At 41.5% G+C, this 26,662-nt stretch overlaps 1 protein-coding gene across 1 annotated transcript in view; it reads left to right on the top strand.

The window, feature by feature from the left end:
- Window positions 1-16,456: 16,456 nt before the first annotated feature.
- Window positions 16,457-26,662, top strand: part of VSIG1 (V-set and immunoglobulin domain containing 1) — a 37,506-nt gene continuing 27,300 nt past the window's right edge. The window contains exon 1 of the mRNA XM_087859394.1: window positions 16,457-16,658. Coding sequence (XP_087715520.1) covers window positions 16,610-16,658 — 49 coding nt within the window. The 5' untranslated portion in view covers window positions 16,457-16,609. The remainder of the gene's footprint in view (window positions 16,659-26,662) is intronic.

Here is a 26,662-nt window from a genome sequence, read left to right as displayed (position 1 = left end):
TATTGAGTCTCAAGCTTTCCTACCTCTTTGATGTGGCCTCGTCTCTACATTTAGTTGTGGAGCTTGTTCTGCCAGTCTTCAGGTTGTTTTCTGGGTTATTTATACTGGAGTGAATGTTATCTCATTGTACCCATGGGATGAAGTGAGCTTAGGGTCCTCCTACTCTGCTATCTTCCCAGCATCTCTTTCCAGAATCACTGTATTTATGACTGAGCAACCTTTGTAGGGTTGTCAGATAAAATACAGGGTGCCCAGTTAAATTTAGATGTCAGATGCAATGAATCATTTTTTAGTGTGTGTCCCAGATATTTCATGAGACATACTCATGCTAATACATTACTTGTCATTTATCTGAAATTCAAAATTTCCTATATTTTTATTTTCTAAATCTGGCAACCTAGTTGTGGCTTGCTTCCTGGCCAAAGCAGGACAATTGCAAGTCATTTTCTCTGCAATATCTGCAAGTATCCATGCCTCTCTGTGTTGTATTTGTGGAGGGCCTTTTATTTCCCTTAAGCTGTTTAAGTTGTAATGACATGAATTTGTGGTGTGTGGCTCTTTTCTTTGTTTATTATGCTCCCCACAAAATGCTGAACTAAACAGTGCTGGACTCAAAGTGTTGTAACTCATGAATGGGTGTGGTCTGCCAGTCTATTTTATGCTTCTGAATAGCATCTCATATTTCAGGCTTAAGGCCATAACAAAAGATGTGCAGATTGCTGTTGGGGTGTTAGCATTGATGCCCAACTCTGAGTATTCCTTAAATGTGGTTTGTAATGGGTCCCTGAAATTAGAGACAGATTCATCACACCCTTGTTGACAGGTTTGGGTTGTTCCTCATTCAATGAAAGAGGGAAAACCTTCAGGGATTGCCCAGAAGGTCTTTCCCTCTGTCTCTGCTCAGGCAGATCCTGTCCCATTTCTCAAAACCTAGCTCAGATACCACCTCCTCCATGCAGCCTTCTATCTCTAAGGCTGAAGAAGGTAGGGATTTAAAAGTTAGAGGGAGCTGAAAAAGGGAAGAGGAGTTGAAAACGGGCAGAACAAAGGACAGAGAACAGGAGAGATAAGAATCCAGGAGGGAGTTGGGTTAGCAGGGGCAGACACAGAGTTAGAAAGAAGGAGTTTTTTAGGGAGGGAGAAGGCTGAGGTTGTTTTAAGACTCAATAGATTGGAATCTTTCTGATCTTTTTCTTTTCTCAGCATCATCTTACCAGTTAAAGAAAGCTGCTCATTGTTAGTTAGCCATTTTATTTCCTTTTTCTTCTAAGGCACGAGTCTTGATGTGCTCCCAGAATCCCAAATGGACCCCTGCAATTCAAAATTGCCTTCCTCAAATTCATTCCACTTAGGCCATAATAAAAGATCCAACATAGAAGAAGAGAAAAAGGCATTCTACCTTAGGATCTCATTCTCTGCTCCCAGAGAACAGAGAGGGCCAGAGAATTCCCAAAGACAAAAAGAAATAGAGGCACTGACTTCAGTCAGACAATAGGTTAACTCTTTCAAAGAATCAAAGCCTGCAATTTTCATGCTACAACAAAGAAGTGGGGCACATGAGTGGAAACAGGACTTACCATTTGACCCAATAGGGGACTCCGAGAAGGGAGAAAGAGTCCTTGACTTGCTGTGTTCTTGTCTGAAATCTCAATAGGTTTGGGAGCTTATCTAGACCCAACTGGAGTCATAACATCAGACTGTTACAGACAAAAATAGTTAAAGTGACTCAAATAGAGGTTGCAGGCTTTACTCAGTGTGGCACATCTGGGAGTACCTTAACATCAAATGAGCTGAAATAGGTTGGAGTTTTCATAGGGTGAAGGGAAGAGAAGCGTATAGGAGTGTAGTCTTGCCCCAGGATGCAGTTTTCTTTATCTGTAAGTGCCACACAACTTGCAATTGAAATGGTTGGAGATTGTTCTAGTTTATTACAACTCTCTGAGGATTGTTGGGGCAATCTCATTTTGGCTGATCTCAGAACAGTTCCGAAAGCAATCTTTGTTGGCCTGTGGGTTGTCTGTTAACTGTCTAATGCCAGTTGAGGTACAGAGGACAGAGATCTAGAAAAGAAAGAAAACAAGAAGAGGAAATACAAAGAAAGGAGACAACATTCTAAGCAAGGAAAAACTGGAGTTCGTTTTAATTTCGTTTACAGTTCTCTCAGCTTCCACCAGTAATATATATTCTCTTCACTCACATACGTAGATTGTCAAGTTCAAGCCTCGAAATTTTCCCTCTTCCTACAGCTGAGCTCCAATCATCCCAGTGCTCCCCCCAATACTCCCCTGTACCCCATTTTTGTTGCCTTCATGCTCTCCACCCCATAGCCTCAGGAAACATCACATCTTTTGAGTGGGGAGTCTGAAATCATGGAAGGCTTCATGGAGAAGGCTGTATCTCAGCTAGGCCTCGAGAGATGGGACAAGATCTGCCTGGGTAGAGACAGAAGGAAAAACCTTCCAGTAGAAGATGATGATATGAGTTTGTTCATTTTCCAAATAGAGTATTATGGAGGGCTTTCTTTGTGGCAGGCATTAATCATGTTCTGGGTAAGAGTGTGGGTTTTGAGGACAAACACTCAAACCCCAACTTTGCTATTTCCTGCTGTACTAGGGGTTGGGATCAGCTGTAACACAATCAGTGAAGCAGGCTGGATGGAGACGGACAAATTGGAGAGCAAAAGCCCTGTTTAACAAGGACAGCTCCTGCTCAGATGCTGGTAGTCATAGCCATGTGGGCTAGTTGGGTATGATATTCTGATATTTCAAGAAAACCAAGATTTTGGATTTTTATGTGAAATATTTTTCTTTTTAAAATACTGGCCATTAAATTAAAGAAAATGAATTTATAGGTCGAACTATACACATCCGTAGGCTGGTCCTCTTCATGGTTGACAATTTGCCCCCTCTGATTTAGAGGATTAACTCTGTACTTAGTAGAGCAAGCAACACCCCCCATCTAGCACCTCTGCTTCATCTCCAGCCTTGTTTTTCCCTACATCTCTCTTTCCCAGCCACTCTGTGGCCCAACACAAGAAAACTGTTGCCCAGATGAGCCTCTGTGTTCGTGCACAGGTTGTTGAAGTGCCTTTCCCCGCATCCTCACTTCAAGTTTCTTCTCCTAACATCTCCTATTATTCAAGAGCCATCTCCTTTAAGAAGCCTTCGCTCACTCCTTCCTTGTGCTTTCCCAAACCTTGGATAACTATTAGCGGCACTCTATTATCATTCCTTGTCTACTTGTCTGTCTTCTCCACAAGTCTGAGTACAGTATGCATGGGACATAAGGGCATGTGGTAAATATGTGTTTGGTAAATGAATAGGTGGAATGAATATATGTCTGCAAGGTCATTTGCTATATGTAAAACATGCACCAAGAAAAATATAGAAGCCCCCTTCTCTATCCACTCATCCATTTATCCAGCAAATATTTATTGAGCTCTTATTACATGGCAGGGACTGTTCTAGGTGATGGAGATACAAGAATGAACATGCCAGACAAAGTCCCTGCCTTCACATATCTCATATTTTAGTGTGGGAAGACACTAAACAAAATACGTAATATAATGCAAGGTGGTGATAAATACTAGGAGAAGAAAATAAAAGCCGGGTAAGGGCTTAGAGGGTGATGTGTGTACTTTCCAACAGGGTAGCTGGAGTAGGGATCTCTGGGAAGGTGACATTTGACCAAAGGTTTGGGGGGAAGGGTGGGAGCAAACCACACAGATAGATGGAGAAGAGCATCCAAGCAGAAGGAACAGTAAGTGCAAAGGCCCTGGGTGGGAACCTGATTGGCATATTTGAGGAATAGCAAGGAGGCCAGAGTGGCTACAGAGGAGTGAGCAAGGGGGAGAGCAGTGGGAGGTGAGGTCAGAGAGGCAATGGAGGGCTAGACCATCTTATCATCACCTCTCTCAACCAGCCATTGAACACAAACCTTGGTGAATAATGGAGTAAGGAATGTCGGTCTTGCTGGGATGTGTGGTAGCAGCACCAGGGAGATATGCATAGGTCAAAACAGCTTTCCCCATGATATATGCTTCTCGTAGGGCCCTCTCTACCCAGAATCTTTACCACAGGGCTCTCAGATGCAGGTCCCACCTGAGACCAGGCACTGTTTGCCTTGGGAGGGCCATGAACCTGTGGAGATTGACCAGAGTTATTTCCTGCTAGTTGGGGTTGGGACCAGGCTGCGCACCTCCGCCCAGTTGGAAAGGGCTCCAGAGTTGTTATTCATCAGATACACTGTTGTTTAGAACAAGTCCTGAGTTTCCCACTTCTATACCTTTTCCTCTCCCAGGAAGTCATACCAAAAGAGTCAGGAGACCTATGTTCTACTTCCTGCTTGACCTCCACAATGGGTTATGAGAGCCAGGGCAAGTTCGGTGCTCTGTGAAAGGAAGGACTGAGACTTGATGTTCTAGTGCTGTATGTTGCACCTGGGTCTTGACTCTTTCTGTGGGATGGGCCACCTGATTTCTAACCTTGGAAGTGGGCCTTCTATAGCCCTCTTCTCGTACCTGCACCCAGGTGTGAGCATAGCTGTGCTGCCTATTCAAAAGAGGTGGTAAGTTGTGAGGTTTGACTGAAGCCCCAAGGTCTCTTTTCCCAAACATCTCCCACAGCTTCTCCTCTCCTGCATGCACTGACATTCCCACCATTAATCGTTCCTCACAAGCAAAGGTGGGAGACCGTCTCCAGAGGTGACATCTGGGAGCCTGCAGGCCCGTAGACCCAACCTGCCCAAGCGGGACTCAATCATCTTCCTGGTGTGCGGAAAGAAAGGACATCTCTGAGGGAGAAACACAAGGCTCCGGGACTGTCCGAAAACCACTGGGAAAGGCTTGGGCCAGGCTCTCTGCTGAGTGGCTCTGAGCAGGTCCCAAGCACAAAGAACAAGGGACCACAGAAAGCTCACTGCCTGGGTGTACTGTAATGGATGGTGGCTCGGAAGAAAAATTTGCTTTCCCTTGAGGCTTGGTGTGGGGCTAGCTGCTGGGTAAATTCTTCCTGAGCTGTGGTGTTTTCACACCTTGAGGCGCAGTGTAACCCCCTAAATGCGCATAAGGAGGAGGACACAATTTTTTAAGGCCTGGCAACTCAGAGGAAGCTTGCACATTCCTGCTTTGCTGATTTCGGCCCTGTGCTTTCCCCAGAGTTGCTGTTGCAAAGGATTGTAGGAGCCCTAAGTTTTCCTTCCCATCAGAAGTGCCGGACAATGGGGCGCCTGGGTGGCTCATCAGTTAAACATTTGCCTTTGGCTCAGGTTATCATCTCAGGGTCCTGGGATTAAGCCCTGAATTGTTGGGCTCTTTGTTCAGCGGGAAGTCTGGTTCTCCCCCTCCGTCTGCCCCTCCCCCCACTCATGCTTGTGTGCTCGCTCTCACTCTCTCTCTCAAATAAATAAATAAATAAAATCTTTAAAAAAGAAGTGTTGAGCTAGACAGGAAAGCTTGAAGCAGTAGAGGAGGCTATGAGGATGGGGGTGCTGCAGTCCAGTGGCCGAACACTTGGGGCCAGGGAGGGACCCCAGCTGAGGGAGAACAGATACTTCCCTTAGACTCTAAGGGTTAGAGTGTGCTATGAGCTCAGCCAGGCCTGGGTTCCTGGCCCAAATTGCTTCCTTTAGGAGCTCTCTTTATAAATACAGGGGCATATTAGGAACCTGGATGTCCCTTCACTGTAAACCAGGAGTCACAAGATCACATGAAGTGAGCCAGGTAAAAGCACTTGGCGGTGGGGACTGGGAGAGCCCCATCTGAAGGCATCAGCCACTCCTCAGCTATCCTCAGTTGCTATGCTGAAATCTGCCTGGATGGCCCTACCTACCAGTTGTTTTTAAGAGGAAGATCTTTACACAATGATTTTAGAAATTTCCCACGTTTCAATGTTGATAAAGAATTCTATTTGTATGGGGCGCCTGCGTGGCTCAGTCAGTTGGGCTTCTGACTCTTGGTTTCGACTCACCCATGATCTCATGGGTCGTGGATCGAGCCCTGAGTCAGGCTCTGTGCTCAGCCTGGAGTCTGCCTGGGGATTCTCTCCCTCTGCCCCTCCCCCTGTTCTCTCTCTTTCTGTCTCTCAAATAAATGAATAAATCTTTTTTTAAAAAGGAATTACATTGGTATTTATGCAGCAGGCATGTCTAATACCACTATTATATGCAGGCACTGTTCTAAGCACTTTGCAAATAATAAGTTGTACAATTCTTATAACAATAACAACCTCAGGAGGTAGATCTTCCTTCACCTCATTTATTGATGAGAAAAAATGAGGCACAAAGGAATTAAGTAACTTGCTCGCAGTCCCTCAGCTGGTAAGTGGCAGAGCTGGGCTTAAAGCCAAGCCGCCTGACTCTGTAGTCCATGCTCTTTGTCGCTATGTTATGCTGCCTCATTAAAACTAGCAAACGAGCAAACAAAACCCAGCAAAAAAACAAAACACCGTGCAGGACAAAAACCAAGCAGGCGAGCAGAAACAAAAACAAGCCCTTCATTTGCTTCCTCCACTTTTAACCAAATCCAACAGAATTTGACATCCCTGCCATTTTCTTCTGCTTTTGTTGTCTGTCTTCTTTGTAAGCTTCTTCATGCCTGACTCCCATCTTAACACCTCTCTTTTTCAGATATTCCCGACACTGATTTCTTTTCAGCCCTTTCATAAAGCAACCTGGCCTCTTTGCCTTGCTAATTTTGCTCTCCGAAATGCTACCTCTCACGTTTCATTGTTCGTTCTCGATCTTTACCTTCAAAAATTCTACTCAAATCCTCCCAGAATCCCTGTCTCCTGCCAGGTGGAGCTGGATCCCATGAAATTATTTTGCAGTGAAGATTTGGGGGATCACAGCCATTCCTTGCAATGGCCCACATTTCTCTTTCTGTACTTGTGTTCATTTAGTTTCTGTGTTGCATAATGCAGTCTTTTATAGTCACATATGTCTTAGTATTAATACCTATTTTGTGTTTATTTGTCTTGTCCTTCCAGCAAGAGTGTAAGGCAGACAAGCAGGGGCTGTGTTGACTATGTATTCTACCATCCCTTTTTCAGTGCCAAGAAGTTGCATCACATAATCGACAAAGGCATGGGTTTTGGAACACTCACTCTTGGACCCAAGCCTTGGCTTTGCCACTTACAAACTGTGTGACCAACGACAATTCATTTGACCTCTCTGAACCTCTTTCGTAAGAATATCATGAGACATAATGCATATAAAATGCTTAACCCGGGGCCTGACTATCATCTAGTAAGCCTTAGCATTTGACAACTCTTATTTGTATGTGACAGGTACCATTTTTTAAATTTTATAATATTATTTTTTATTATGTTAGTCACCATACAGTACATTTAATCAGCTCGGGCAGCTGTGAAAGTGTTCTCTTGACTCCAAAAAGATCTCTGTTTTTTTAGGATTAACTTCACTCAGGTGTTTTTAGGAAGTGTTGAAAAGGATTGGCTAAAAAACAAACAAACAAACAAACAAACAAACAAACAAACAAACAAAAAACACAGCACCCTACAATTGTACAGTTAGAATGTAATTTTTTTTTTTTGGTTCAAGTCAAGCTTGACTTCTCCCAACTGGAAGGAATTGGAAGATCTAGGACCGCTTTGGGTTGAATAGGTGGGTACATGTGCGTGCAGATGTGCGCATGCTTGCGCCTACACGTACATGTGAATTTTTCAAAGCAGAGCCTATGACATGTGTTTGTATAGTGCGTCAACCCAAATTGCCTATGAGTAGGCTTCCCCAAACACTTTAATGTACACAGCAGGTTGAGTCACACTATCAGTTAACATAGAGTTCCTGGTACTAAACCTTTCCAGACTCCCTACTATCGCTAGGTAAGCAATCCTAGGCTACTCAACACAAGCTGACTCATACTTACTGTTAAAACATGACTTGCCAAAGGAGAACTTTCTGCAGGATTCTTCCCTCCAGGACAGGAAACAAAGATTTCCCAAATTTAAGAGGAGAGAACCTCCATGGCCCTACCTACACATACTCCTGTTTCACAGTCTTGTTAAGGGCCATTTCTGGCAGTTCTCTGGAGGACTTCCTGTAAGATGTCCAGAGAGCACATTTAAGGGCTGTGTATTCACACCAGGTTAATCGTTGAGAGAAATTCCAGTCCTTACACATGGGGATGGAAGGGAGAAAGGAAACTCTTTCACTGTGTAACACCATCACAGGATTCACTTGAGAATCCATAATCTGGGACTCCCAGCTTCTTGTTTGGAGAATTGGAAAATTATGTGCCACTTCTTTTTACTGTTTTCAAGGCAAGTAAGTGTTAACCTGGAATAGGAAATGTGTTGTTGTTGATGATAATGATGTTATTCAAAGTTTGTTTTTCAACAAATATACCAGATCATGCACATTCAAATGAGTGCTACCCTTTCAAATAGTCACTTTGACATATCATACACTTGAAAAAGTGAATCCACCAAACACAACTACTCTGGGTCCCTAAAGTCACAGTATACCATAAGTCATGAGCATATATTCTGGAGCCGGCTGACGTGAGCTGAGGTCCTGACTCTGGCATTTATGTGGTCTTCAAAACAAGTCTCTCTGAGCCTCATTTTTAGCAACAAGGGGGTTACCAGGGACTGACACTTTGACCAATAACAGCCTTATCTGTGAGGGGGATGATTGGTGGCCATTTCCCAACAGGGCACTGGTAAAGCAAGATTAAAATGATTGCTCACTAGCTCTGTGTAATAAAGGATGGGAAGGGGGAGCAGGAGCCAATAGGTACTGCCCAGTGAAGAGAACAGAAAACTACCCAACTACATGTGAAATAGGATGCGGGTTATGTAACAGGAATAGTTGAGATCAGTTGAGAGAGGTGAGAATGAGTCCTGAGTCTACATGTTGCTATAAATGAGATTTATGTAAATTGCTTCATTTCGCTGTGCCTCTGTTTCTTCACCTATAACACGGAGATAATACAACTACTTACCTCATAAGGCTGTGAAGAAAATTAAGTGAGATATTGCCTATAAATCACTTAGCACAATGCCTGGCCAATAACAAGCTCGTGTGTGTGTGTGTGCGCGTGTGTGTGTGTGTGTGTTGAAAATCACCTAAACACGGTCCTTATCCTCTTTAAGAGGTTGCATTCTTAGAGGTATGAAGAGGACCAGTACATGAAGAGTTGTGCTATCCCCTAAGTGCTGTGCCAAAGGTATTGAGTAATGCTGTTAAGGCGAGATCACATCATGTGGGAATCAGGAGACAGTCTATGGAGGAGTTAACAGTTGTGATGAGGCTCACAGGATGAGTAGATTCTTGACAATTCAGGTTGGTGGTGTGGTATATCTGGAAGGAGGGAATAGCCTTGTAGAGGCACAGGGATGGAAAAGTGAGACATATGTTCATGGAACAGAGAGTATTCAATTTTGTTTGGAGGTGACTTGTAAGACTTTGGCCAGCCCTGACATTCTTTGGTGTTATGAATCTCAGAAAATAGGCAGCAAAGGTAGGTTGGGCATATCTATTGAATGCTAGATAAAAATTCTTATGTGTAGGCAAAAAGGTGACGGGGAGTTGTGGAAGATTTTTGAGTATGAGAATGACCTGATTATATTGGACTTTAGGAAAACTTAACAATTTAGGAAAACCTAAACAATTGTTTAGGATGGATTGGCGAGGGAGGAACATTAGAGGCCAGGAGATGGGCTAAGAGGCTACCACAACCATCTAAATGAGAGATAACAGGGACCAAACTAGAGGATGACAGGACTCATTCTCACCTCTCTCAATTGACCTCAACTATTCCTGTTAAATAACCCACATCCTATTTCACATGTAGTTGGGTAGTTTTCTGTTCTCTTCATGGAGCAGTACCTATTGGCTCCTGTTCCCTCTCCCTATCCTTTATTGCATACATCCAGTGAGCAGGGTATTTTTTTTTTAAGATTTATTTATTTATTTTAGAGAGAACACACAAGCGGGAGGGACAGAGAGAGACAGAATCTCAAGCATACGCTGTGCTAAGCACAGAGGCTGACATAGGGCTCGATCTCACGACCCTGAGATCATAACCCAGGGAAAACAACCGGGGCTGAAACCAAGAGTCGGACGCTTAACAGACTGTGCCCCTAGTGAGCAGCCATTTTAATCTCACTTTACCAGTTCCCTGTGGGAAAATGGCTGCCAGTCATCCTCCTCTCAGATAAGGCTGTTGTTCATGAAAGACTCAGGAGATGTAAAAGAGAAGATGGGCTGAAGAGAAGTTCTCAGTAGGATCTGGTACTCCTGGAATGGCAGAGTGAGTAAAGTAGGAATCAGCGTACCCAGATAAAGAGTTAAGGGGGATGTAGCAACAGTGGTTGGGAAGTCGCACAGGTTTGGTGACCAGAGGATGACATGTCACCTCAGAGGCGCCAGTGGGGCATAGAAATGGAGTTGCCTGGCAGGGAGTCAAAAAAGCAATGAAGACAGTAGTGCTGTGATTGCACAAGGAATGTTTGAAACACTTTCTTTGGAACCATTCCAGCAGGAATGAATTAAAGTCTTTAGACTCTAAGCACTGACTAGATTATGCCCTTCTATATGAAATTCCAAATTTTAAAAGTCCCTACAAAACCATAAAATATGTAGAAGGAGTCCAATAAATTCTGATTTTTCCATGATGACTACTTCAGGGATCAAAAAATATATATGAGAAACTTTACTCCCAAATCTGTTTCTCTGTCTTAAAAGCTCATGCTGGTGCCATGAGTAAGAACGGCCTCAGTCTGTCTTTTGAAAACCCAAGACTGCCTTCTGAGTCGGTTCCCAAGCCACACAAGGACAGCAGGCTCATTACTTTATAATTATACCCTGTTTCTTTTTTTTTAAAGATTTTATTTATTTATTTGAGAGAGAGAGAGAGAGAGAGAGAGAGCACAAGCAGGGGGATCAGCAGGCAGAGGGAAAGGGAGAAGCAGGCGGCCCACCGAGTAGGAAGCCTGATGCGGAGCTCCATCCCAGGACCCTGGGCTCATGACCTGAGCTGAAGGCAGATGTTTAACTGCCTTAGCCACCCAGATGCCCCTATGGCCCGTTTCTTGGGCACAAAACAGCTTTTTGATGAACTTGATCACCTACCTTACTTATTAAAATTAGTCTCAAATGACCTAGCTATTTCCAAAGACCAAATTCCCTCAAAGGGTAAGACTTGAAGAAGATGTGAGTTGGGCTTGATGATACCTGGATTTAAAGGGCCACAGACAGAGGAAACCACCAGTGTAAATGCCCCCAAAAGTGGGAGTGTGCCTGGCTTGTTCAAGGGTCAGCAAGAACAGTGTGGCTGGAGCGGGTGAGAGGAGAGCAGTGGTAAGAGAAGAGGTAGGTTGGACAGGTGGTGGAAGGGGTGAAGTAGATCATTTTATAGGGTCTTCTAAGTTACTTTAAATTTTTTTAAAAGATTTATTTATTTATTTATTTATTTATTTATTTATTTATTTGTGGGGGGAGGGGCAGACAGGGAGAGAGAGACTTTCTAGCACACTACGCTGAGCGTGGAGCCTGACAGAGGGTTGGATCCCAGGACCCTGAGATCATGACCTGAGCAGAAACCAAGAGTCAAAGGCTCAGATGACTGAGCCACCCAGGTGCTCCATAGGCTACTTAAAAGACTTTGGCTTTTACTGTGAGAGAAATTGGGAATGATTGGGGGATCTTGAGCAAAAGTGAGATGTCATCCGACTTACACATAAAGGATCATTCTGGCTGCTGTGATGAGAATAGACTGTAAAGGGACAAGGAAGAAGCAGGGAGACCAGTTAGGAGGCCATTATAGTGAGCCAGGCAATTGATGGTGGTGGCTCAGACCAGGGTGGTAGCAGTGAAGGTGGGGAAAGTCCTCAGAGTCTCGGTCTATTTTGAACATGGACCCAAAAGAACTCGCTGATGATTTGATGTGGTACATGAGGGGAGCAGAGGAATCAAGGATGACACCAAGGCTTTTGGCCTGAGCAACTGGAAAGACAGAGTTGCCATAACTGAAAGGCAGAACAAAATTATGGAAGCATTAAGAGAAAGTGTAATATTATATATTACTATGTATTATATAATAATATAATAATATTTCTATAGGCTTGGATCGGGGATGGCTTTCTTAAGGAAGACATGAAACTGCAAAGCTATGAAGAAAAAAATTGCTAGATTAACTACAACAAAATGCAAACTTTCTTTATGGTGGAAGATGGAAAAATTTTTAAAAAGTGAGAGTGAAGAAAATATAATCTATATACCAAACTTAATTCCTTTTTAATTAATTCTTGATTATCACTCAATTAATTAATTCTTAATTATGGGTTATGAAATTATGATTCCTAAGGTATAGAGAGCACTTCAATGATGTTGAAAGACAGATCATTCAATGGAAAGTGTTCAAAGGCCATAAAAAGGCAATTCACAGGGAAGAGAACCCCAGTTAGGCCAGCAAACCCTTGAAAAAAGGCTCAGCCTCATTAGAAAGCTACAAATTAAAACAGCAATGTGACGCCAGTTCTCACCCACAGTACTAGTAAAACTAAACGGCATACCTCTCATTGTTCACAAGGCTGTGGAGAGCCAGGCACTCTCACACACTCTTGATGGAGGTGTCCATTTGTAAAGGATTTCCGGCAGACAATATTGCAGACTCTACCAAAATTTAAAGCGTTCGTCTCCTTTGATCATGCAGTTCCATTTCTAGGTACCTAATCTACAGAAATAATCACGCAAGCAGGCGGAGATGTAGGCAAAGGTACGTCCATTTCACCGTTGTTAATAATAGAGAAAAACTGAAGGCGACGCAAGAATCGACCAACAAGAGAATGGTTAAGTGAGTTGTGGTACATCTGTACGGTGACATACAGCCTTCAAACAGATAAGGTAGCTCTGTAGATGGAGTGGCACATGCTAACCCAAAGAGACAATAAAATAAAATAAAAATAAAATAAAAATGCTTTGTCAAAGGGGAAACAAGCTATAGAATGATATGTGCAGTATGATTACCTTTATGATTCAAAAAGCCACCACTGTGTGTGTGTGTGTGTGTGTGTGTGTGTGTGTGTGTGAATTCGCCGAAGCTCTGAGAAAAACGTGTTTTGTTTGTGCGCATGGTGTGGGATTACACCCGTGGGGGAGAGAATGAAGGCTTTCTTTTTATTCCCTGCATACTTCTTCTTTGTTCTTTGAAATCCCATTACAATCAAAATGTGTTAGTTTTGTAATTTTTAAGTTAACAAAAATGAGAAATAAGTCAGAGGTTGCAGATTTCCAAAAGTTCCCAAAGAATCCTGGAAGCAGTAGCATGATTGATACGTGACATTTACACTGTGCCACTGTGATGGGAGGGACAGCAGCTAATGCGTGCTCTGTGGCCTTGGAAAAGACACAACGTTTCTGGGCCTCTGTTTTTTTTATACAGAGAACAGAGATAATTCCTCCCCTGTTTCTTTTAGTCAGTTGTGAAGATAAAATGGAAAAGCGGCTTAAAAATTATAAAGCCGTATAAAAATATGAAGGATATTTAACAATACTTCATGTGCTGGTTAATAACCCACTTCTTTGTCAATAACATCAAAATTCAATATCAAGAAGAGAATTTAGGTGATCTCTTTGAGTTTAAGGGAATTCTTCCTGTCCCGATTGGGTCCTCCAGAGCAGCAATGTAGGCATTTTACTTAAATGTTCTATAGAGTTCTGTGTTTGTCTGAGGTATTCTGGTGCAGATGGGTTTTGGCAATAGCCTTAAGTCATACTCTCCACCCCACCCATTTCAGGGTCAGCTAGCTTGGACAGTAGCGAAATAATTAGAAAGCTTTTACTTTAGCCCCTGCTTTGTGCTTAGCATTCCACTGTGAGCGGGTGGCCAGACAACCAAGTTCGCCGGGACTGTTACGATTTATGATTTACACCGTCTGTCCCATGTAATGTTAATAGCAGCCCATTCACTCTCAAAAGTGTGCTAGTTTTAATGATGAATTATACGCTCACCTATAGGGAATGGAGAGACACAGGAAGCCCTTAGATTGCAAAGACCAGACTTAGAAATTTCTTTCCCTGTCCCAGCTCTTCGCCACTGGAAAGCCAGTATTATTCTCATGGATCTTTTGGAGATTTACTGGATTCAGAGGTCAAGGGAGGGCCAAGGCTGAGAAGAGCTGATGTGGACCTCGGAGGGCTGCCCTCCAAATTGTCCTCCCCTCCCCTGCAAAACCGCCTCCCTCAAACCATTTCTCTTTATTGCATTGCCTGACACTCCTGGTGGGAGATTCATTTGGGGTGGGGGAAGCAAGCCTTCTGTTTTCAATAGTGTAAACTGGGTGGGGAATGTTCATGGCAATTGTTTTTTGTTTTCCCCTTCCTAACATGGAGCTGATTGTCTGCTTGTACAGAGGAGGAGTATTTCTGAGAGGCATAAGGTTAGAAAGGAGAAGGTAGTCTTGGAGTGTGAGTATTCTGGTGAGTAACAGCCTCCCTCAGGGCAAGCTAGGAACTCAAGGGTCCTGGATGCCATGAGAGTTGGGGGCAGGAAGGAAGGTGGGTGTCAAAAGCATGCAATAGTTATTTGGAAGGAACACCTTGTTTTGTGCTCAACCCATGTCTTAGGAAGGGAAAGGAATGTTCTTTTTTGGCCACCTGCTGCTCCTTCTCCTCTTTCCCTGCTCTGTATGACCCAGCACCCAGAATTCACACTGGTGGTAGACTATGTGCCTCGTAAGTCTGGGAATGAGACTTCCGTTTCAAGCACCTTGCTTTGGCAGGAATGTATGCTCTTGGCTCAATCAATGGGCTTACCAATACATTTTGGTATATAGCCTTTCTTAAGTTGGGGGCTGCCTTATAAGACTTTGTCTCTGTCCTGGAGAGGCTCACAGCTATTGGATTTAGGGGAGACCCAGTTAATAAGCAGGAAACTACTGGAGCGCAATGAAGTGCCAACTGTAGGGTATTGGTTCTAAGTACAATGCAAATATATCCAAAGTGGAGCCCAGAGAGGGGTGGTAAACTTAAAAGAACCAGCTTTTCATATACGACAGCATGACTGATCTGCCCTATGAATATGCTTAGACAGCAAGAAGATAGAGGAGAAAATTCTAAGCACCGCTGGAATTCACTTGGAGCCAAGGTTTGGCACCAGCCATGAGCATGGACAGGAAAGGCTGTGGGAAGGCATCAGGAGGCAGTGGGAAACTGGCCTGCCTAAGCTGAGTGGGGCTCAAGCATTTCCTGTAAATTAAAGTTCATAAAACAGGGGGCCCTGGCTGGCTCGGTCAGAAGAACATATGACTCTTGATCTCGGGGTGGTGAGTTTGAGTCCTGTGGTTGGGTGTAGAGATTACTTAAATCAATGAAATCTTTTAAAAAATTCATAAACATGTCACTGCAGCTTGCCCATATTTTCTGTGACTGAACACTCCGAGGCAAGAAATTGTGACAGCATTTTTCAGGTGGGTGATTTCACATGACCGAAATTCAGATGAGGGGAGGGTCAGGTCTTGGAAGGCTAGGAAGCCAGATACGGGCTCCGGTCTTGTTGGCAGGAGTCCATAGTGGTGGTAACTGAAGATGCTTGGTCGGGGTTGGAGCACCGGGATGCAGCTGGTGCACGAGATGAAGGAGGGAGAAGTCAGAGAGACTCTAGAAGAAGCTGCCACAGTAGGCCAAGGGGTAAGGACCTAAGAACCTGGCCCAGGGTGGAAGCGGCAGATTGGTGAAAGGACAGCTCAGGAGCCGTTGCATAGGTGAAAACAGCAGGACTTCGAGATCGCCTAGGAAGAGGAGGCCTTCATGCCTCTCAACTTAACCACGAGAGGAACTATTGTTAGGAAAGGCTTCTCACTGAGGCAATCTGCCATTCCCTCCTAGGGAACCCCCTTTCCAAAGAAATCCCATTGCATCTACTCATTAACCTAATTCTGCAAAAATCCAGACTCATCCAATGGAAGTGGGGCGGCGTTCAGTTGGGAAAATGCTGTAGGCTTTCTAACCAGGAAGACCAAAGCATGCTATTCGTTCTACTTCTACTGCCGAAGTCGTGAGAACCGCCAGGGCTTCAAAAAAGTGTGACGTGTCCAGGGTTTATTCGCACAGAAATGCATGCTTTTTGCTTCATAACCTTGTGTCCTTCCTGTGAACCCTGTCTCCTGAGAAAATCTTAGAGCACCAATTTCCTAACCTAATTGGCGAAAGGTTAGTGAATCCATGCTGGAAGGCTTCGGTGGAAATATCTGAAATTAATTAGCCTTGTCAGCTTTTATTTGTATAGGCTCACTTCCAACTGTATATCCCCCCCCCAAGTTTAACTTTTTAATAAGACTGATTTTAAACACTGAAACTCAGAGGATCTGTGTACAAAGAGCTTGAGGAATTTAAATGCATGGGTTTATTATTAACACAGTAGCAAATATATCAAGGAAACACACCCCATGAAAAGTGTTTCAAAGAAACACAAATCTGCTCTGAGAAAGGACTGTACCCAATAGGTAAAGCCCAGAGAGGCTGTTTGCTTCGTGATGCCTGCAGATAAGCCTGGCAAAGCTCGGCGTGATTGAAGGAGGCAGTTTGAGACTCAGCCTAGCCCAGGCAAGCCACTGGCCCTCAGCTGTACTTGACGAACCTTGAGACAATGGTGTTCGCATTTTGGAAAGTCTTTCTGATCCTCAGCTGCCTTGCAGGTAAGGAAAGGATCTCCAAACCATCAAAGATGATTGGGGACTCAGTTTTCTTTTAAGCCGAAATCACAAATTTTTCCATGAATGTTCTCCTCTTGCACTTCAAAGGAATTATGATGACTTCGCTGAATAAACTCAATTTCAGAGCTCCAGCTTAACAAACATAGGCCATGTTGTAAATGTGATTTTATGGAGCTTCTGAATTAAAATTTTCTCAGAAAAATCGCAGGAGTTTTCTTTCTCTCTCTCTCTCTCTTTGATTTGGAAGGTGAACAGGTTAATTTGCTCGGAAGCTGAAGTTTGCGTTGAGAATAGTTTTTTTCCCTTTTATTTTAGTGTTTCTTTTTAAGGGAACTCACTGTGATCCACTTGCTTTGTTACAACAAGAAGAGCCTGGCTTGGGGGGCCTGCCATGCCTTACTCTGTAATATTTCTTTAGGAGTTTCAGTTTTCCAATCTGAAGACCATATTTTGGAAAATACGTGAGTGATTTATTGTTGTGCATGATATGGGTGTTTTTAGGGATTGGAGCAAAACAAAATTATTTTTAGAGTCAAGGTCCTAATGTCGGTAAGACCCAGGAGAGATCGAGTTCAGAAAATCCCTTGGCTGGTTTTGTCAAATACCAGATCCATTTGAATCTGTTTTTATGATGTTAACTCTATGATAGGTACAATAATATTGTTTACAGTCATTTTGAAAATGTTAAGCCATTGCTAATATTAGGCAGTCGTTAGAAGGAGGTTCACTGAGCATATTTAATGACAGAAGAAAATGTCCAGGATAAAATATTAAGTGAAAAAGCAGATACACACATTTGACTAGAATAAATTGCGAGAAGGTTATATACCAAAGTGCTCATGGTGCTTGCCTCTGGGCGATGGCATTATAGATGATTTTTGTTTTATTCCCCAGCTTTTCCCTATGTTCTGGAGTTTCTACAAATATTATACTATTTTCATAATTAGAAAGTGTGGCTTTTCAAAACGACATGGTATTCAGTAATAGTTCTCTAAATGTTCATTTCTAAATGTTTAAACATACATGTTCTGTGGAGTCACCAGAAGGCAATACTGTGTTTATCCCGTGATCTAACTAGGATTCAGAGCTGGAAAAAGCCACCTTTCTCAGCTTCTATCCTGGTGGGAACACGTCACGATTTTTCCTCCACCCCCCACCCAGGAATATTCATTTTAAACTTTAACTTTAGACAGTGCAAGTCTTTGTTCCTTCTTAAAGAGCTTCTAGTCTTCAGCTAATTGGGTGGCCCCTGGGCCTTCTGCACCAGACCCCTAAAATCACACATGTAGTCAATACCCATTTCCTTATGATGTGAGGCCTTATGTCAGGCCTACGCTAGACACCAGTTTTGGAATAGCTACAAGAATGGTTTTTACCATAACTAACTAACTAATTTTTACTGATTACAAATGTAGCGTATGGGCATTGTGGACAGGTCAGATATACGTAAACATATAAATTAAATAAAAATCACCAGCAATCTTACCATTCAGAGATTTGGGTGAATTTCTTACATATATCTTTTTTTCCTTTGCAAGTGTGTATGTGTGTGTGTGTGTGTGTGTATCACATGACAAAATTGGGTTTCTACCTTGTATACAGTTTTCTATTGTTTTAAAAATTACTTAGATGCTGTCGGGATCGTATTTGATTGTGACTTTTAGAACAAGGCCCAATCGGAGTGACCAGTAAATACTTCAGAGCCTTTGTTCTTCAATGACTATAACTGGTTTTGTTGGCATGTAGTGTATACTGTATATCTATACATATACAGTCTAGCTGGCCCATAGCAAAATATGGTAGTGTTAGTCTAGCAGGTAGACTGGAAAGATGGTATAATATATTATTGTTTGCTATGCTTACATACATATGGAAGTCGGAGAAAGGAAGATTTCAGTAATCTGTATTTGGCATTGGTAGTGTCCCTCGGTCGACCCAGATATGTCTGTGAAACAATGCTAGTGTTTTTATCCACGTGTAATTTGATGTGCTCCCTGGACTTGTTTCCTGGTCAGGAAGAATGTCATGTTGTTTGGTGTCCAGCACGGTGCCTGGCACACTGTAGGCTCAGAGTAAGTATTTGTTGGAAGAATGAATTACCTTCTGAAATGCTGCCATTTGGACCAACGTGAATGGACCTTGAGGGCGTTATGCTGAGTGAAATAAGTCAGACAGAGAAAGACAAAAACTATATGATCTCACTTATATGTGGAATCTACAAAAGCCAAACTCATAGAAACAGAGTAGAATGATGGTTACCAGGGCCTGGTGGGGGGCGGGGTGTTAGACAAAGGGTACAAATTTCCAGTGAGAAGATGAACAAGTTCTGAGGATCTAATGGACAGCATGGTGCTTCTAGTTAATAATACCGTATATACACTTCAAAGTTGCTAAGAGAGTAGATCTTAAATGTTCTCACCGGTAATTATGTGATGTGATGGAGGTGTTAGCACTGTGGTGGTAGTCGTTTGTCAATATGTAAGTGTATCAAATCAACACATTGTACACCTTACACTCATGTTTGTTTTTTTGTCAATTATATGTCAGTAAAGCTGGAAAAATAAAAGAATGAATTACCTTCCCAAACCCCAAGCATTCAGAAATAATTTCCCATGCATATTTAAAATCAATTTTCTGTACAATTAAGCAAGACAGATTTTAATCAAGATCTTTCTGGATAATGGCATATGTCAATTATACTGCAATAAAAGTTGATATGATCAAAAAAGTCTTTCTGATGACTTTTTAGGAAGTCTTAGGTTATATTCCATTTCAGGAAAATCATTTCCATCAAAAATGTCTTCTGCAAAAAGTTCACACGTATCATTTAGATACTTGTAATATATATTAGTCACCTTTTAAAAAGATATTTTAATGTTATTTTCATTTTCTGGAGGTATGTGCTATGCATTTTAAAGCAATAATATGCTTGAAAGTTAGTCTCATGGTCAAATCCAAAATGTGATCCTTTGGTTATATTATAAGTAAAAAATGAAGCAATTATATGTGAAGTTGCTGGAATTTAAATCACTTCAAATGCATCATGTTAAATATGGTTATTTGAGGAATATTTTTGCTGTGATATATTAAGAGAATAATTCCCCCATAAGCAAGGTGCCTGACATATTGTAGGCATTAAGTACATGAGTGAACGAGCAATCATTATCAAAACGTGAAAAAAAATCGTTTAAAAACGTTGATTAAGTGTATACACTGTAGATTAGTTTCTTTTAATAATCAGTTTTAAAAACAATCACGCATATTTCAACCACATATGTGTTGTTCGTTTTGCTTTCTCATCCAGCCAGGACAGTGAGGGAGAGTGCGGTTCTGAGTTTTGTTTGAATCAGGCACTATTCTATAGGTTGCTATTCATTCACCGTCTTGTTAATACAGAGATTTTTCTGACTTTTTCCATTTTAAAATAATTTCCCAATTTAGAGTAAATTAATCCAAAGGGAGGGAAATTTTTTTTCTTCTCTTTTCTTTTTTTTTTCACCTGCCTCTCACAGAATCACTTTCAGTTTAAGGTTACATTTGTGCTGTTCACTCTCCGCATGCGACTGTCTCAATTTAAATTAATTCAAGGGAAATGAAATGGGAAATTCAGTTCCTCAGTCACACCAGCCGCATTCCACGTGCTCAGCAGCCACGTGTGGCTAATGACTTACTGAACTGGACGGTAGTGCAGAGATAGAATATTTGTACCATCACAGGAAAGCCTATTGGATGGGCTAGAGGCTGATCTCCATGGTTTAAGGAATGTGCACTAATGGAATCATGTGACATTTTTTAAATGTTTTTTTTATTATATTATGTTAGTCACCATACATGTGACATTTCTTAAAAGTTCATCTGGAAATATGTAGCTTTGGATTCTGAAGCATATTGTTGCTCTATTAGGGAGGGACAACTTCTGAAAACCATCTTTTCTTCAGAATTTAAGGATTGATTGTAGAGCTGTGAGTATTAGGAATCTGTGCAATAAAATGGTCTGGAGATAGTGCCTTGCCAACTGTTACCTATGTATAGGACAGTGTGTAGTAGTCTTAAAAAATACCGTCTTACAGTAGATTTGGAGGTTACCATCCTTATTTCGAGGTGATATTGTCAAGCTTCTACAGATCTCAAATTATTTGTGTATTTGTATATCTTCTATTTTTTTTCTGATAGAAACAAAATTGTTAGTTTGGCTTATTTATTTATTTATTTTTATTTTCTAAATTTTTTATTATATTATATTTTATTATATTATATTATATTATATTTTATTATATATAATATATATATTATATTATGTTAGTCACCATACAGTACATCCCTAGTTTTTGATGTAAATTTCCATGATTCATTACTTGCATATAACACCCAGGGCACCATGCAATATCTTCTATTTTTTAAAATGTTGCAAATGTTTAAATCACATTTTTAGCTCCCAAAGCCTTGGTTTTCATTTGCCCTCATTCTGGTCTGTGCTCCAAAAGGCTTCCTGCTGTGTTGTTAGTGTGAGCAGAGATTGTGTCTGTCTTGTTCATTATGGTTTCCCTCGTGTTTAGCACTGTATGTGGCACATAACGGGAGTTCAACGGGTATTTGTTGATAGACAGCATGGCCTCTTCCATGCCTTGCTTTGTGTGAGAGCTGTACTTCTTTGCCTTCCAGCGTTTTTGCCAAGGGCAGCCTTTAAAGGGTATTGGGTGGGGGGGAGGCTGTTTACTTTGTCATAAGCTCCCACCATTAGCCAGTTCCATAACAGACACTGGGACCCAAACTAGAAGATAAAAATGATGGCCAGATGATACCTTCAAAATCTTTGGGAAAGTTTCTGGGAACTTTAATGGCCACCAAATTCCCATTCCGTCCTTTTTATTCTGGACACTTTAAAGACATCTGGAAGTCATCATTTAAGCATACCCAAAGATATGTCTAAATGAGGAAAAATGAGATGGGGTATTTGAGGGCAGGAGAGAGCCACTTAGCCTTCCACAATAAAGTTTCCATTGGAAAGAGTAGCTGTTTTCTGTAGGTCAGTTTTGTTTTTTGGAAAGGCATAGTGGGACCTGGGAAAGCATGGAGAGAACATTGGGAAGAGGAAAACTGCACGGACTCAGAAGGTGCTGCTTTGGTGTCTATCCTAAATCATTTTTCTCCATTGATCACTATATCGGTTGCCCTATAAACAGCCAACCTCTGGTAGAGAAGCAGCTGGACCAGGTGGCCTGGCTGTGACCGAGAACTTGGCTATTGAATATGGAAGACCAGGGGTCTCGGTACAATGGTTTGCTTTTTCTTCTAATTTTTCAAAATGTTTGTCAATTCCCTGATTTGTTTGCCTGTGGTTAAGTTAGAAAAATTTTACATTAAAGAAGTCTTGGGGTGTGCAGAATTGGGAAGGGGGCCAGGATTTGTCTTTCTGTACTATTTCCTCTGATCTTTCCATGATCTCTGTATCCTCATTCTTCTCCTTGTCTGTACCCCAGCAAACATCTAGAACTCTCACTCAAGTTCCCTGCAGCATAGAGAGCGTCTCTTAAACTTGAACTTTTCTTCTAATACCTATCTGATGGTCTTACGTTCCATCCTGGAGAACTTCTATACTCTCTGACTTTGCAATGGGTAATAACCAGTTAATCAGATGAGCCAATGCCTCTGTAGTGTTACCCAAAGTATTGTCCCCTATCACAGCCTGTTTGAAAGATGCTTATATAGTCCTGAGAATTTCAAGCCCAGTGGTAGGCTGGGTTTTGGGGTAGGGGGCTCTTTAGTGTTCCTCCAAATCATAGAGGCAGCTCACCCTTTTGGAAGGCCACCAGTTCTCAAACTTGAAGATCTCAGGACCCTTTTACACTCTTAAGACTTGAGAGGAATTTCTGGTGTGGATAAAAGGGCATAGACCTACTTGTCCTTGCTTCTTTCTGCTAAGGACAAGTATGAACACTCCCTGGAAATAATGCAAGAGACAGCCAAGGGAGAACTCTGAAAGATGGTAAGAAGAAGCAAAGTGGTTTGGGGCTCTGGGAATAACACAGTGACAAGGTGTCTTATTTCTTTCCACCCCAAAGAAGAAGGCTAGCCAGTTCTGGAATTTCCAGATCCCAACCTAGCAACAGAGGGCAGCCTAGGGAGGCTTATTCTTCCACCAGATCTAATGAGACTCCCTCTGACATCAAGTGAGCCCAGCACCACTGGGTGAGTCATCAGAAACCACACTAACAAGAGTAGACAAAGGGAGCATTCTCTTTCCCCACTGGGCCTGAGACTCCTCACTTTCATCTAGAGATACAGAGGTGGGAGGGTAGAACAGACAAGAGGAATGAAGTCACAGCAAATGCTCAGTTCTGGAAAGCTCTTTGTGTGGGTCTGAAACTCTCCCCAACCTCCCAAGACACGGGAGTAGCCAGGGCTACCAGTAGGCGTGTCCCACCGTACCGATCCCCCACTGAGCAACCTGACCTGTGGAAACCCTTCCACCCCCTCAGGCAAGAGAATCAGAGACAAACAGAAGCCCTAGTGGTAGCGGATAAACCAAAGAGACCAAAACAACACTGCAGAGACTCTGGAAATTAAACTAGCATTAGAACCCTAGCCCACAAAAGTAGGCTGAGACCTGTGGGTAAAACATGAAACCAAGGAAAAGAGACTGTCTGCTAAAATGACAGATTTAAATGGAAGTTTCCTAACTTGATAGACAAAATGTCTGCAGGTTTGGACAAATGTATAATGACATGTATCTGCCATTATATTATCATATAGAATATATTCACTGCCCTAAAAATCTTCTGCGCTCCACCTATTCAGGCCTTCCTCCCCACTAACACCTTGAATCTGATGATCTTTATACTGTTTCCATAGTTTTGCCTTTTCCAGAATCTCAGAATTGAAACATATAGTATATAGACTTTCCAGATTGGCTTTTTTCACCTAGTAATATGCATTTAATGTCCCTCTATATCTTTCTATGGCTTAATAGCTCTTCTTTTTAGCACTGAATAATATTCCATTGTTTGTATATATATCACAGTTAATGTATTTTTAAATTTATTTTTAAAAGGATTTTTTAAAAGATTTATTTATATTTAGAGGCAAGCACAAGAGCTGGTGGGAGAGCGCAAGTGGGGGGAGGGGCAGAGAGAGAGAGAGAATCCTCAAATAGACTCCCCACTGAGTGGGGATCCTGACGCGGGGCTCGATTCCAGGACCCTGAGATCATGACCTGAGCCAAAATCAAGAGTCGGACACTCAACCGACTGAGCCACTCAGGCGCCCCTATATACCACAGTTTTGTTTTTGTTTTTGTTTTTAAGATTTTATTTATTTGACAGAGAGAGAGACACCGAGAGAGGGAACACAAGCAGGCGGAGTGGGAGAGGGAGAAGCAGGTTTCCTGCTGAGCAGGGAGCCCAGTGCGGAACTCGATCCCAGGACCCTGGGATCATGACCTGAGCTGAAGGCAGACGCTTAATGACTGAGCCACCCAGGTGCCCCACCACAGTTTGTTAATCCATTCACCCACTGAAGGACATCTTGGTTGCTTCCAAGTTTCGGCTATTATAAATTAGGCTGCTATAAACATTTGTGTGCGGATTTTGTGTGGATATAAATTTTCAACTTCTTTGGGTAAATGCCAAAGAGCATAATTGCTGGATAGTATGGGAAGAGTGTATTTTGTTTTGTAAATAAACACCAACCTGTTTTCCAAAGTGCCTGCACACCTTTGCATTCCCACCATTAATGAAGGAGAGTTCCTTTTGTTCCACATCCTCACCATCATTTGGTGTTGTCAGTGTTCTGGATTTTGGCCATTCTAATGGCTGTGTGGTAGTATCTCATTGTTTTAATTTGCATCCCCTTGATGACATAGGATGTGATGCATCTTTTCATAGGCTTATTTGCCATCTGTATATCATCTTTGGTGAGATGTCTGTTAAGGTCTTTAATCCGTTTTAACGTGGTTGTTTGTTTTCTTATTAATGAGTTTCAAGAGTTCTTTGTATATTTTGGATAGCAGACCATTATCAAGTGTGTCTTTTGCAAATAGTCTCTTTTAGTCTGTGGCTTTAGTCTTTTCATTTTCTTGACAGTGTCTTTTGCAGAGCAGAATATTTTAGTTTTATAAAGTCCAGCTTATCAATTATTTCTTTTATGGATTGTGCCTTTGGTATTGTATCTAAAAAATTCATTACTATACCAAGATCATCTGGATTTTCTCCTATGTTATATTCTAGGGGTTTTACATTTTGCTTTTTTCACTTAGATCTGTGATCCATTTGGAGATAATTTTTGTGAAGGGTGTAAGGTCTGTGGCCAGATTCATTTTTTGTACCTAAGCATCCAGTTGTTCTAGCACCATTTGTTGAAAAGATTATCTTTGTTCCATTGTATTGTCTTTGCTCCTTCCTTTGTCAAAGATCAGTTGATTGTTTTATGTGGGTCTATTTCAGGGTTCTCTATTGTATTTCATTGATCTATTTGTCTATTTTTTCACCAATACTATACAGTCCTGATTACTACAGCTTTATAGAAAGTCTTGAAGTAGTGTCATTCCTCCAAATTTGTTCTTCTCCAATATTGTGTTGGCTATTCTGGGTCTTTTACTTCTCCATACAAACTTTAGAATAACTTTGTCAATATCCACAAAATAACTTCCTGGGATTTTCATTGGAATAACATTGACTTGATAGATCAAGTTGGGAAGAACTCACATCATGAAAATATTTAGTCTTCCTGTTCTATTGAGACATAGACTACCTCTCCATTTATTTGTGTTTTTTTAAAAAATTTCTTTCATCGGAGTTTTCTAGTTTTCCTCATATAGCTTTTGTACAGATTTTGTTAGATTTATACTCAGGCACTTCATTTTAGGGGGTGTTAATGTAAATGGTATTGTGTTTTTAATTTCAAATTCCACTTGTTCATGGCCAGTACATAGGAAAGCAATTAACTTTTGTGCATTAATCTTGTATCCCGAAAACTGGTTTTAATTGCTATTAGTTCCGTAAGTTTTTGTTGTTGTTGTTGTTGATTCTATTGGATTTTCTACATAGGCAATTATGTCATCTGTTATTTCCTTCACAATCTGTATACTTTTTGTTTCCTTTTTGTAACTTATTGCATTAGGTAGAACTTTCAGAATGAGGTTGGAAAGGAGTGATGAGAGGGAACATCCTTATCTTGCTCCCGATCTTAGTAGGAAAGCTTCTAATTTCTCACCATTAAGGATGATGTTAGCTGCAGTTTTTTTGTAGATGTTCTTGATCAAGTTGAGGAAGTTCCCCTATATTCCTAGTTAAGAGTTTTTATCACAAATGGATGTTGGACTTTGGTAAATACTTTTTCAGCATATACTGATATGATCATGTGATTTTTAAAAACCTGTTCATGTGATAGATTGCATTAATTCATTTTCAAATTTTGAGCCAACCTTGCATAGCTGAGATAAATCCCACTTGGCCATGGTGTGGAATTCTTTTTATGCATGGTTGGATTTGATTTACCAATATTTTGTTGAGGATTTTTGCGTCTGTGTTCATTAGAGATATTGGTCTATAGTTTTCTTTTCTTGTAATGTCTTTGTCTGGTTTTAGTATTAGGGTGATGATCTCATATGATGAGATCATAGGATGAGTTAGGAAATATTTCCTCTGTTCTACCTTCTAAGAGAGATTGTAGAAAACTGATAAAATGTCTTCCTTAAATGTTTGGTAGAATTTACCAGTGAACCCATCTGGGCCTGGTGTTTTCTGTTTTTGAAGGTTATTATTGATTCAATTTCTTTAGTAGATATAGACCAGATATAGGCCTGTCAAAATTGTCTACTTCTTGTGTGGGTTTTAGCAGATTGTGTATTTCAAGGAATTGGTCCATTTTATCTAAGTTATCAAATTTGTAGGCATAGAGTTGTTCCTAGTATTCTTTTATTATCCTTTTAATGTCCATGGTATCTATAGTCATGCCCTCTTTCATTTCTGATATTAGCATTTGTGTTC

This window comes from Ursus americanus, chromosome X (assembly GCF_024610735.1).
Source record: "Ursus americanus isolate L20-20 chromosome X, mUrsAme1.1.p, whole genome shotgun sequence".
Lineage (NCBI taxonomy): Eukaryota > Metazoa > Chordata > Mammalia > Carnivora > Ursidae > Ursus > Ursus americanus.
This window is presented reverse-complemented; position numbering and strand designations above follow the sequence as displayed.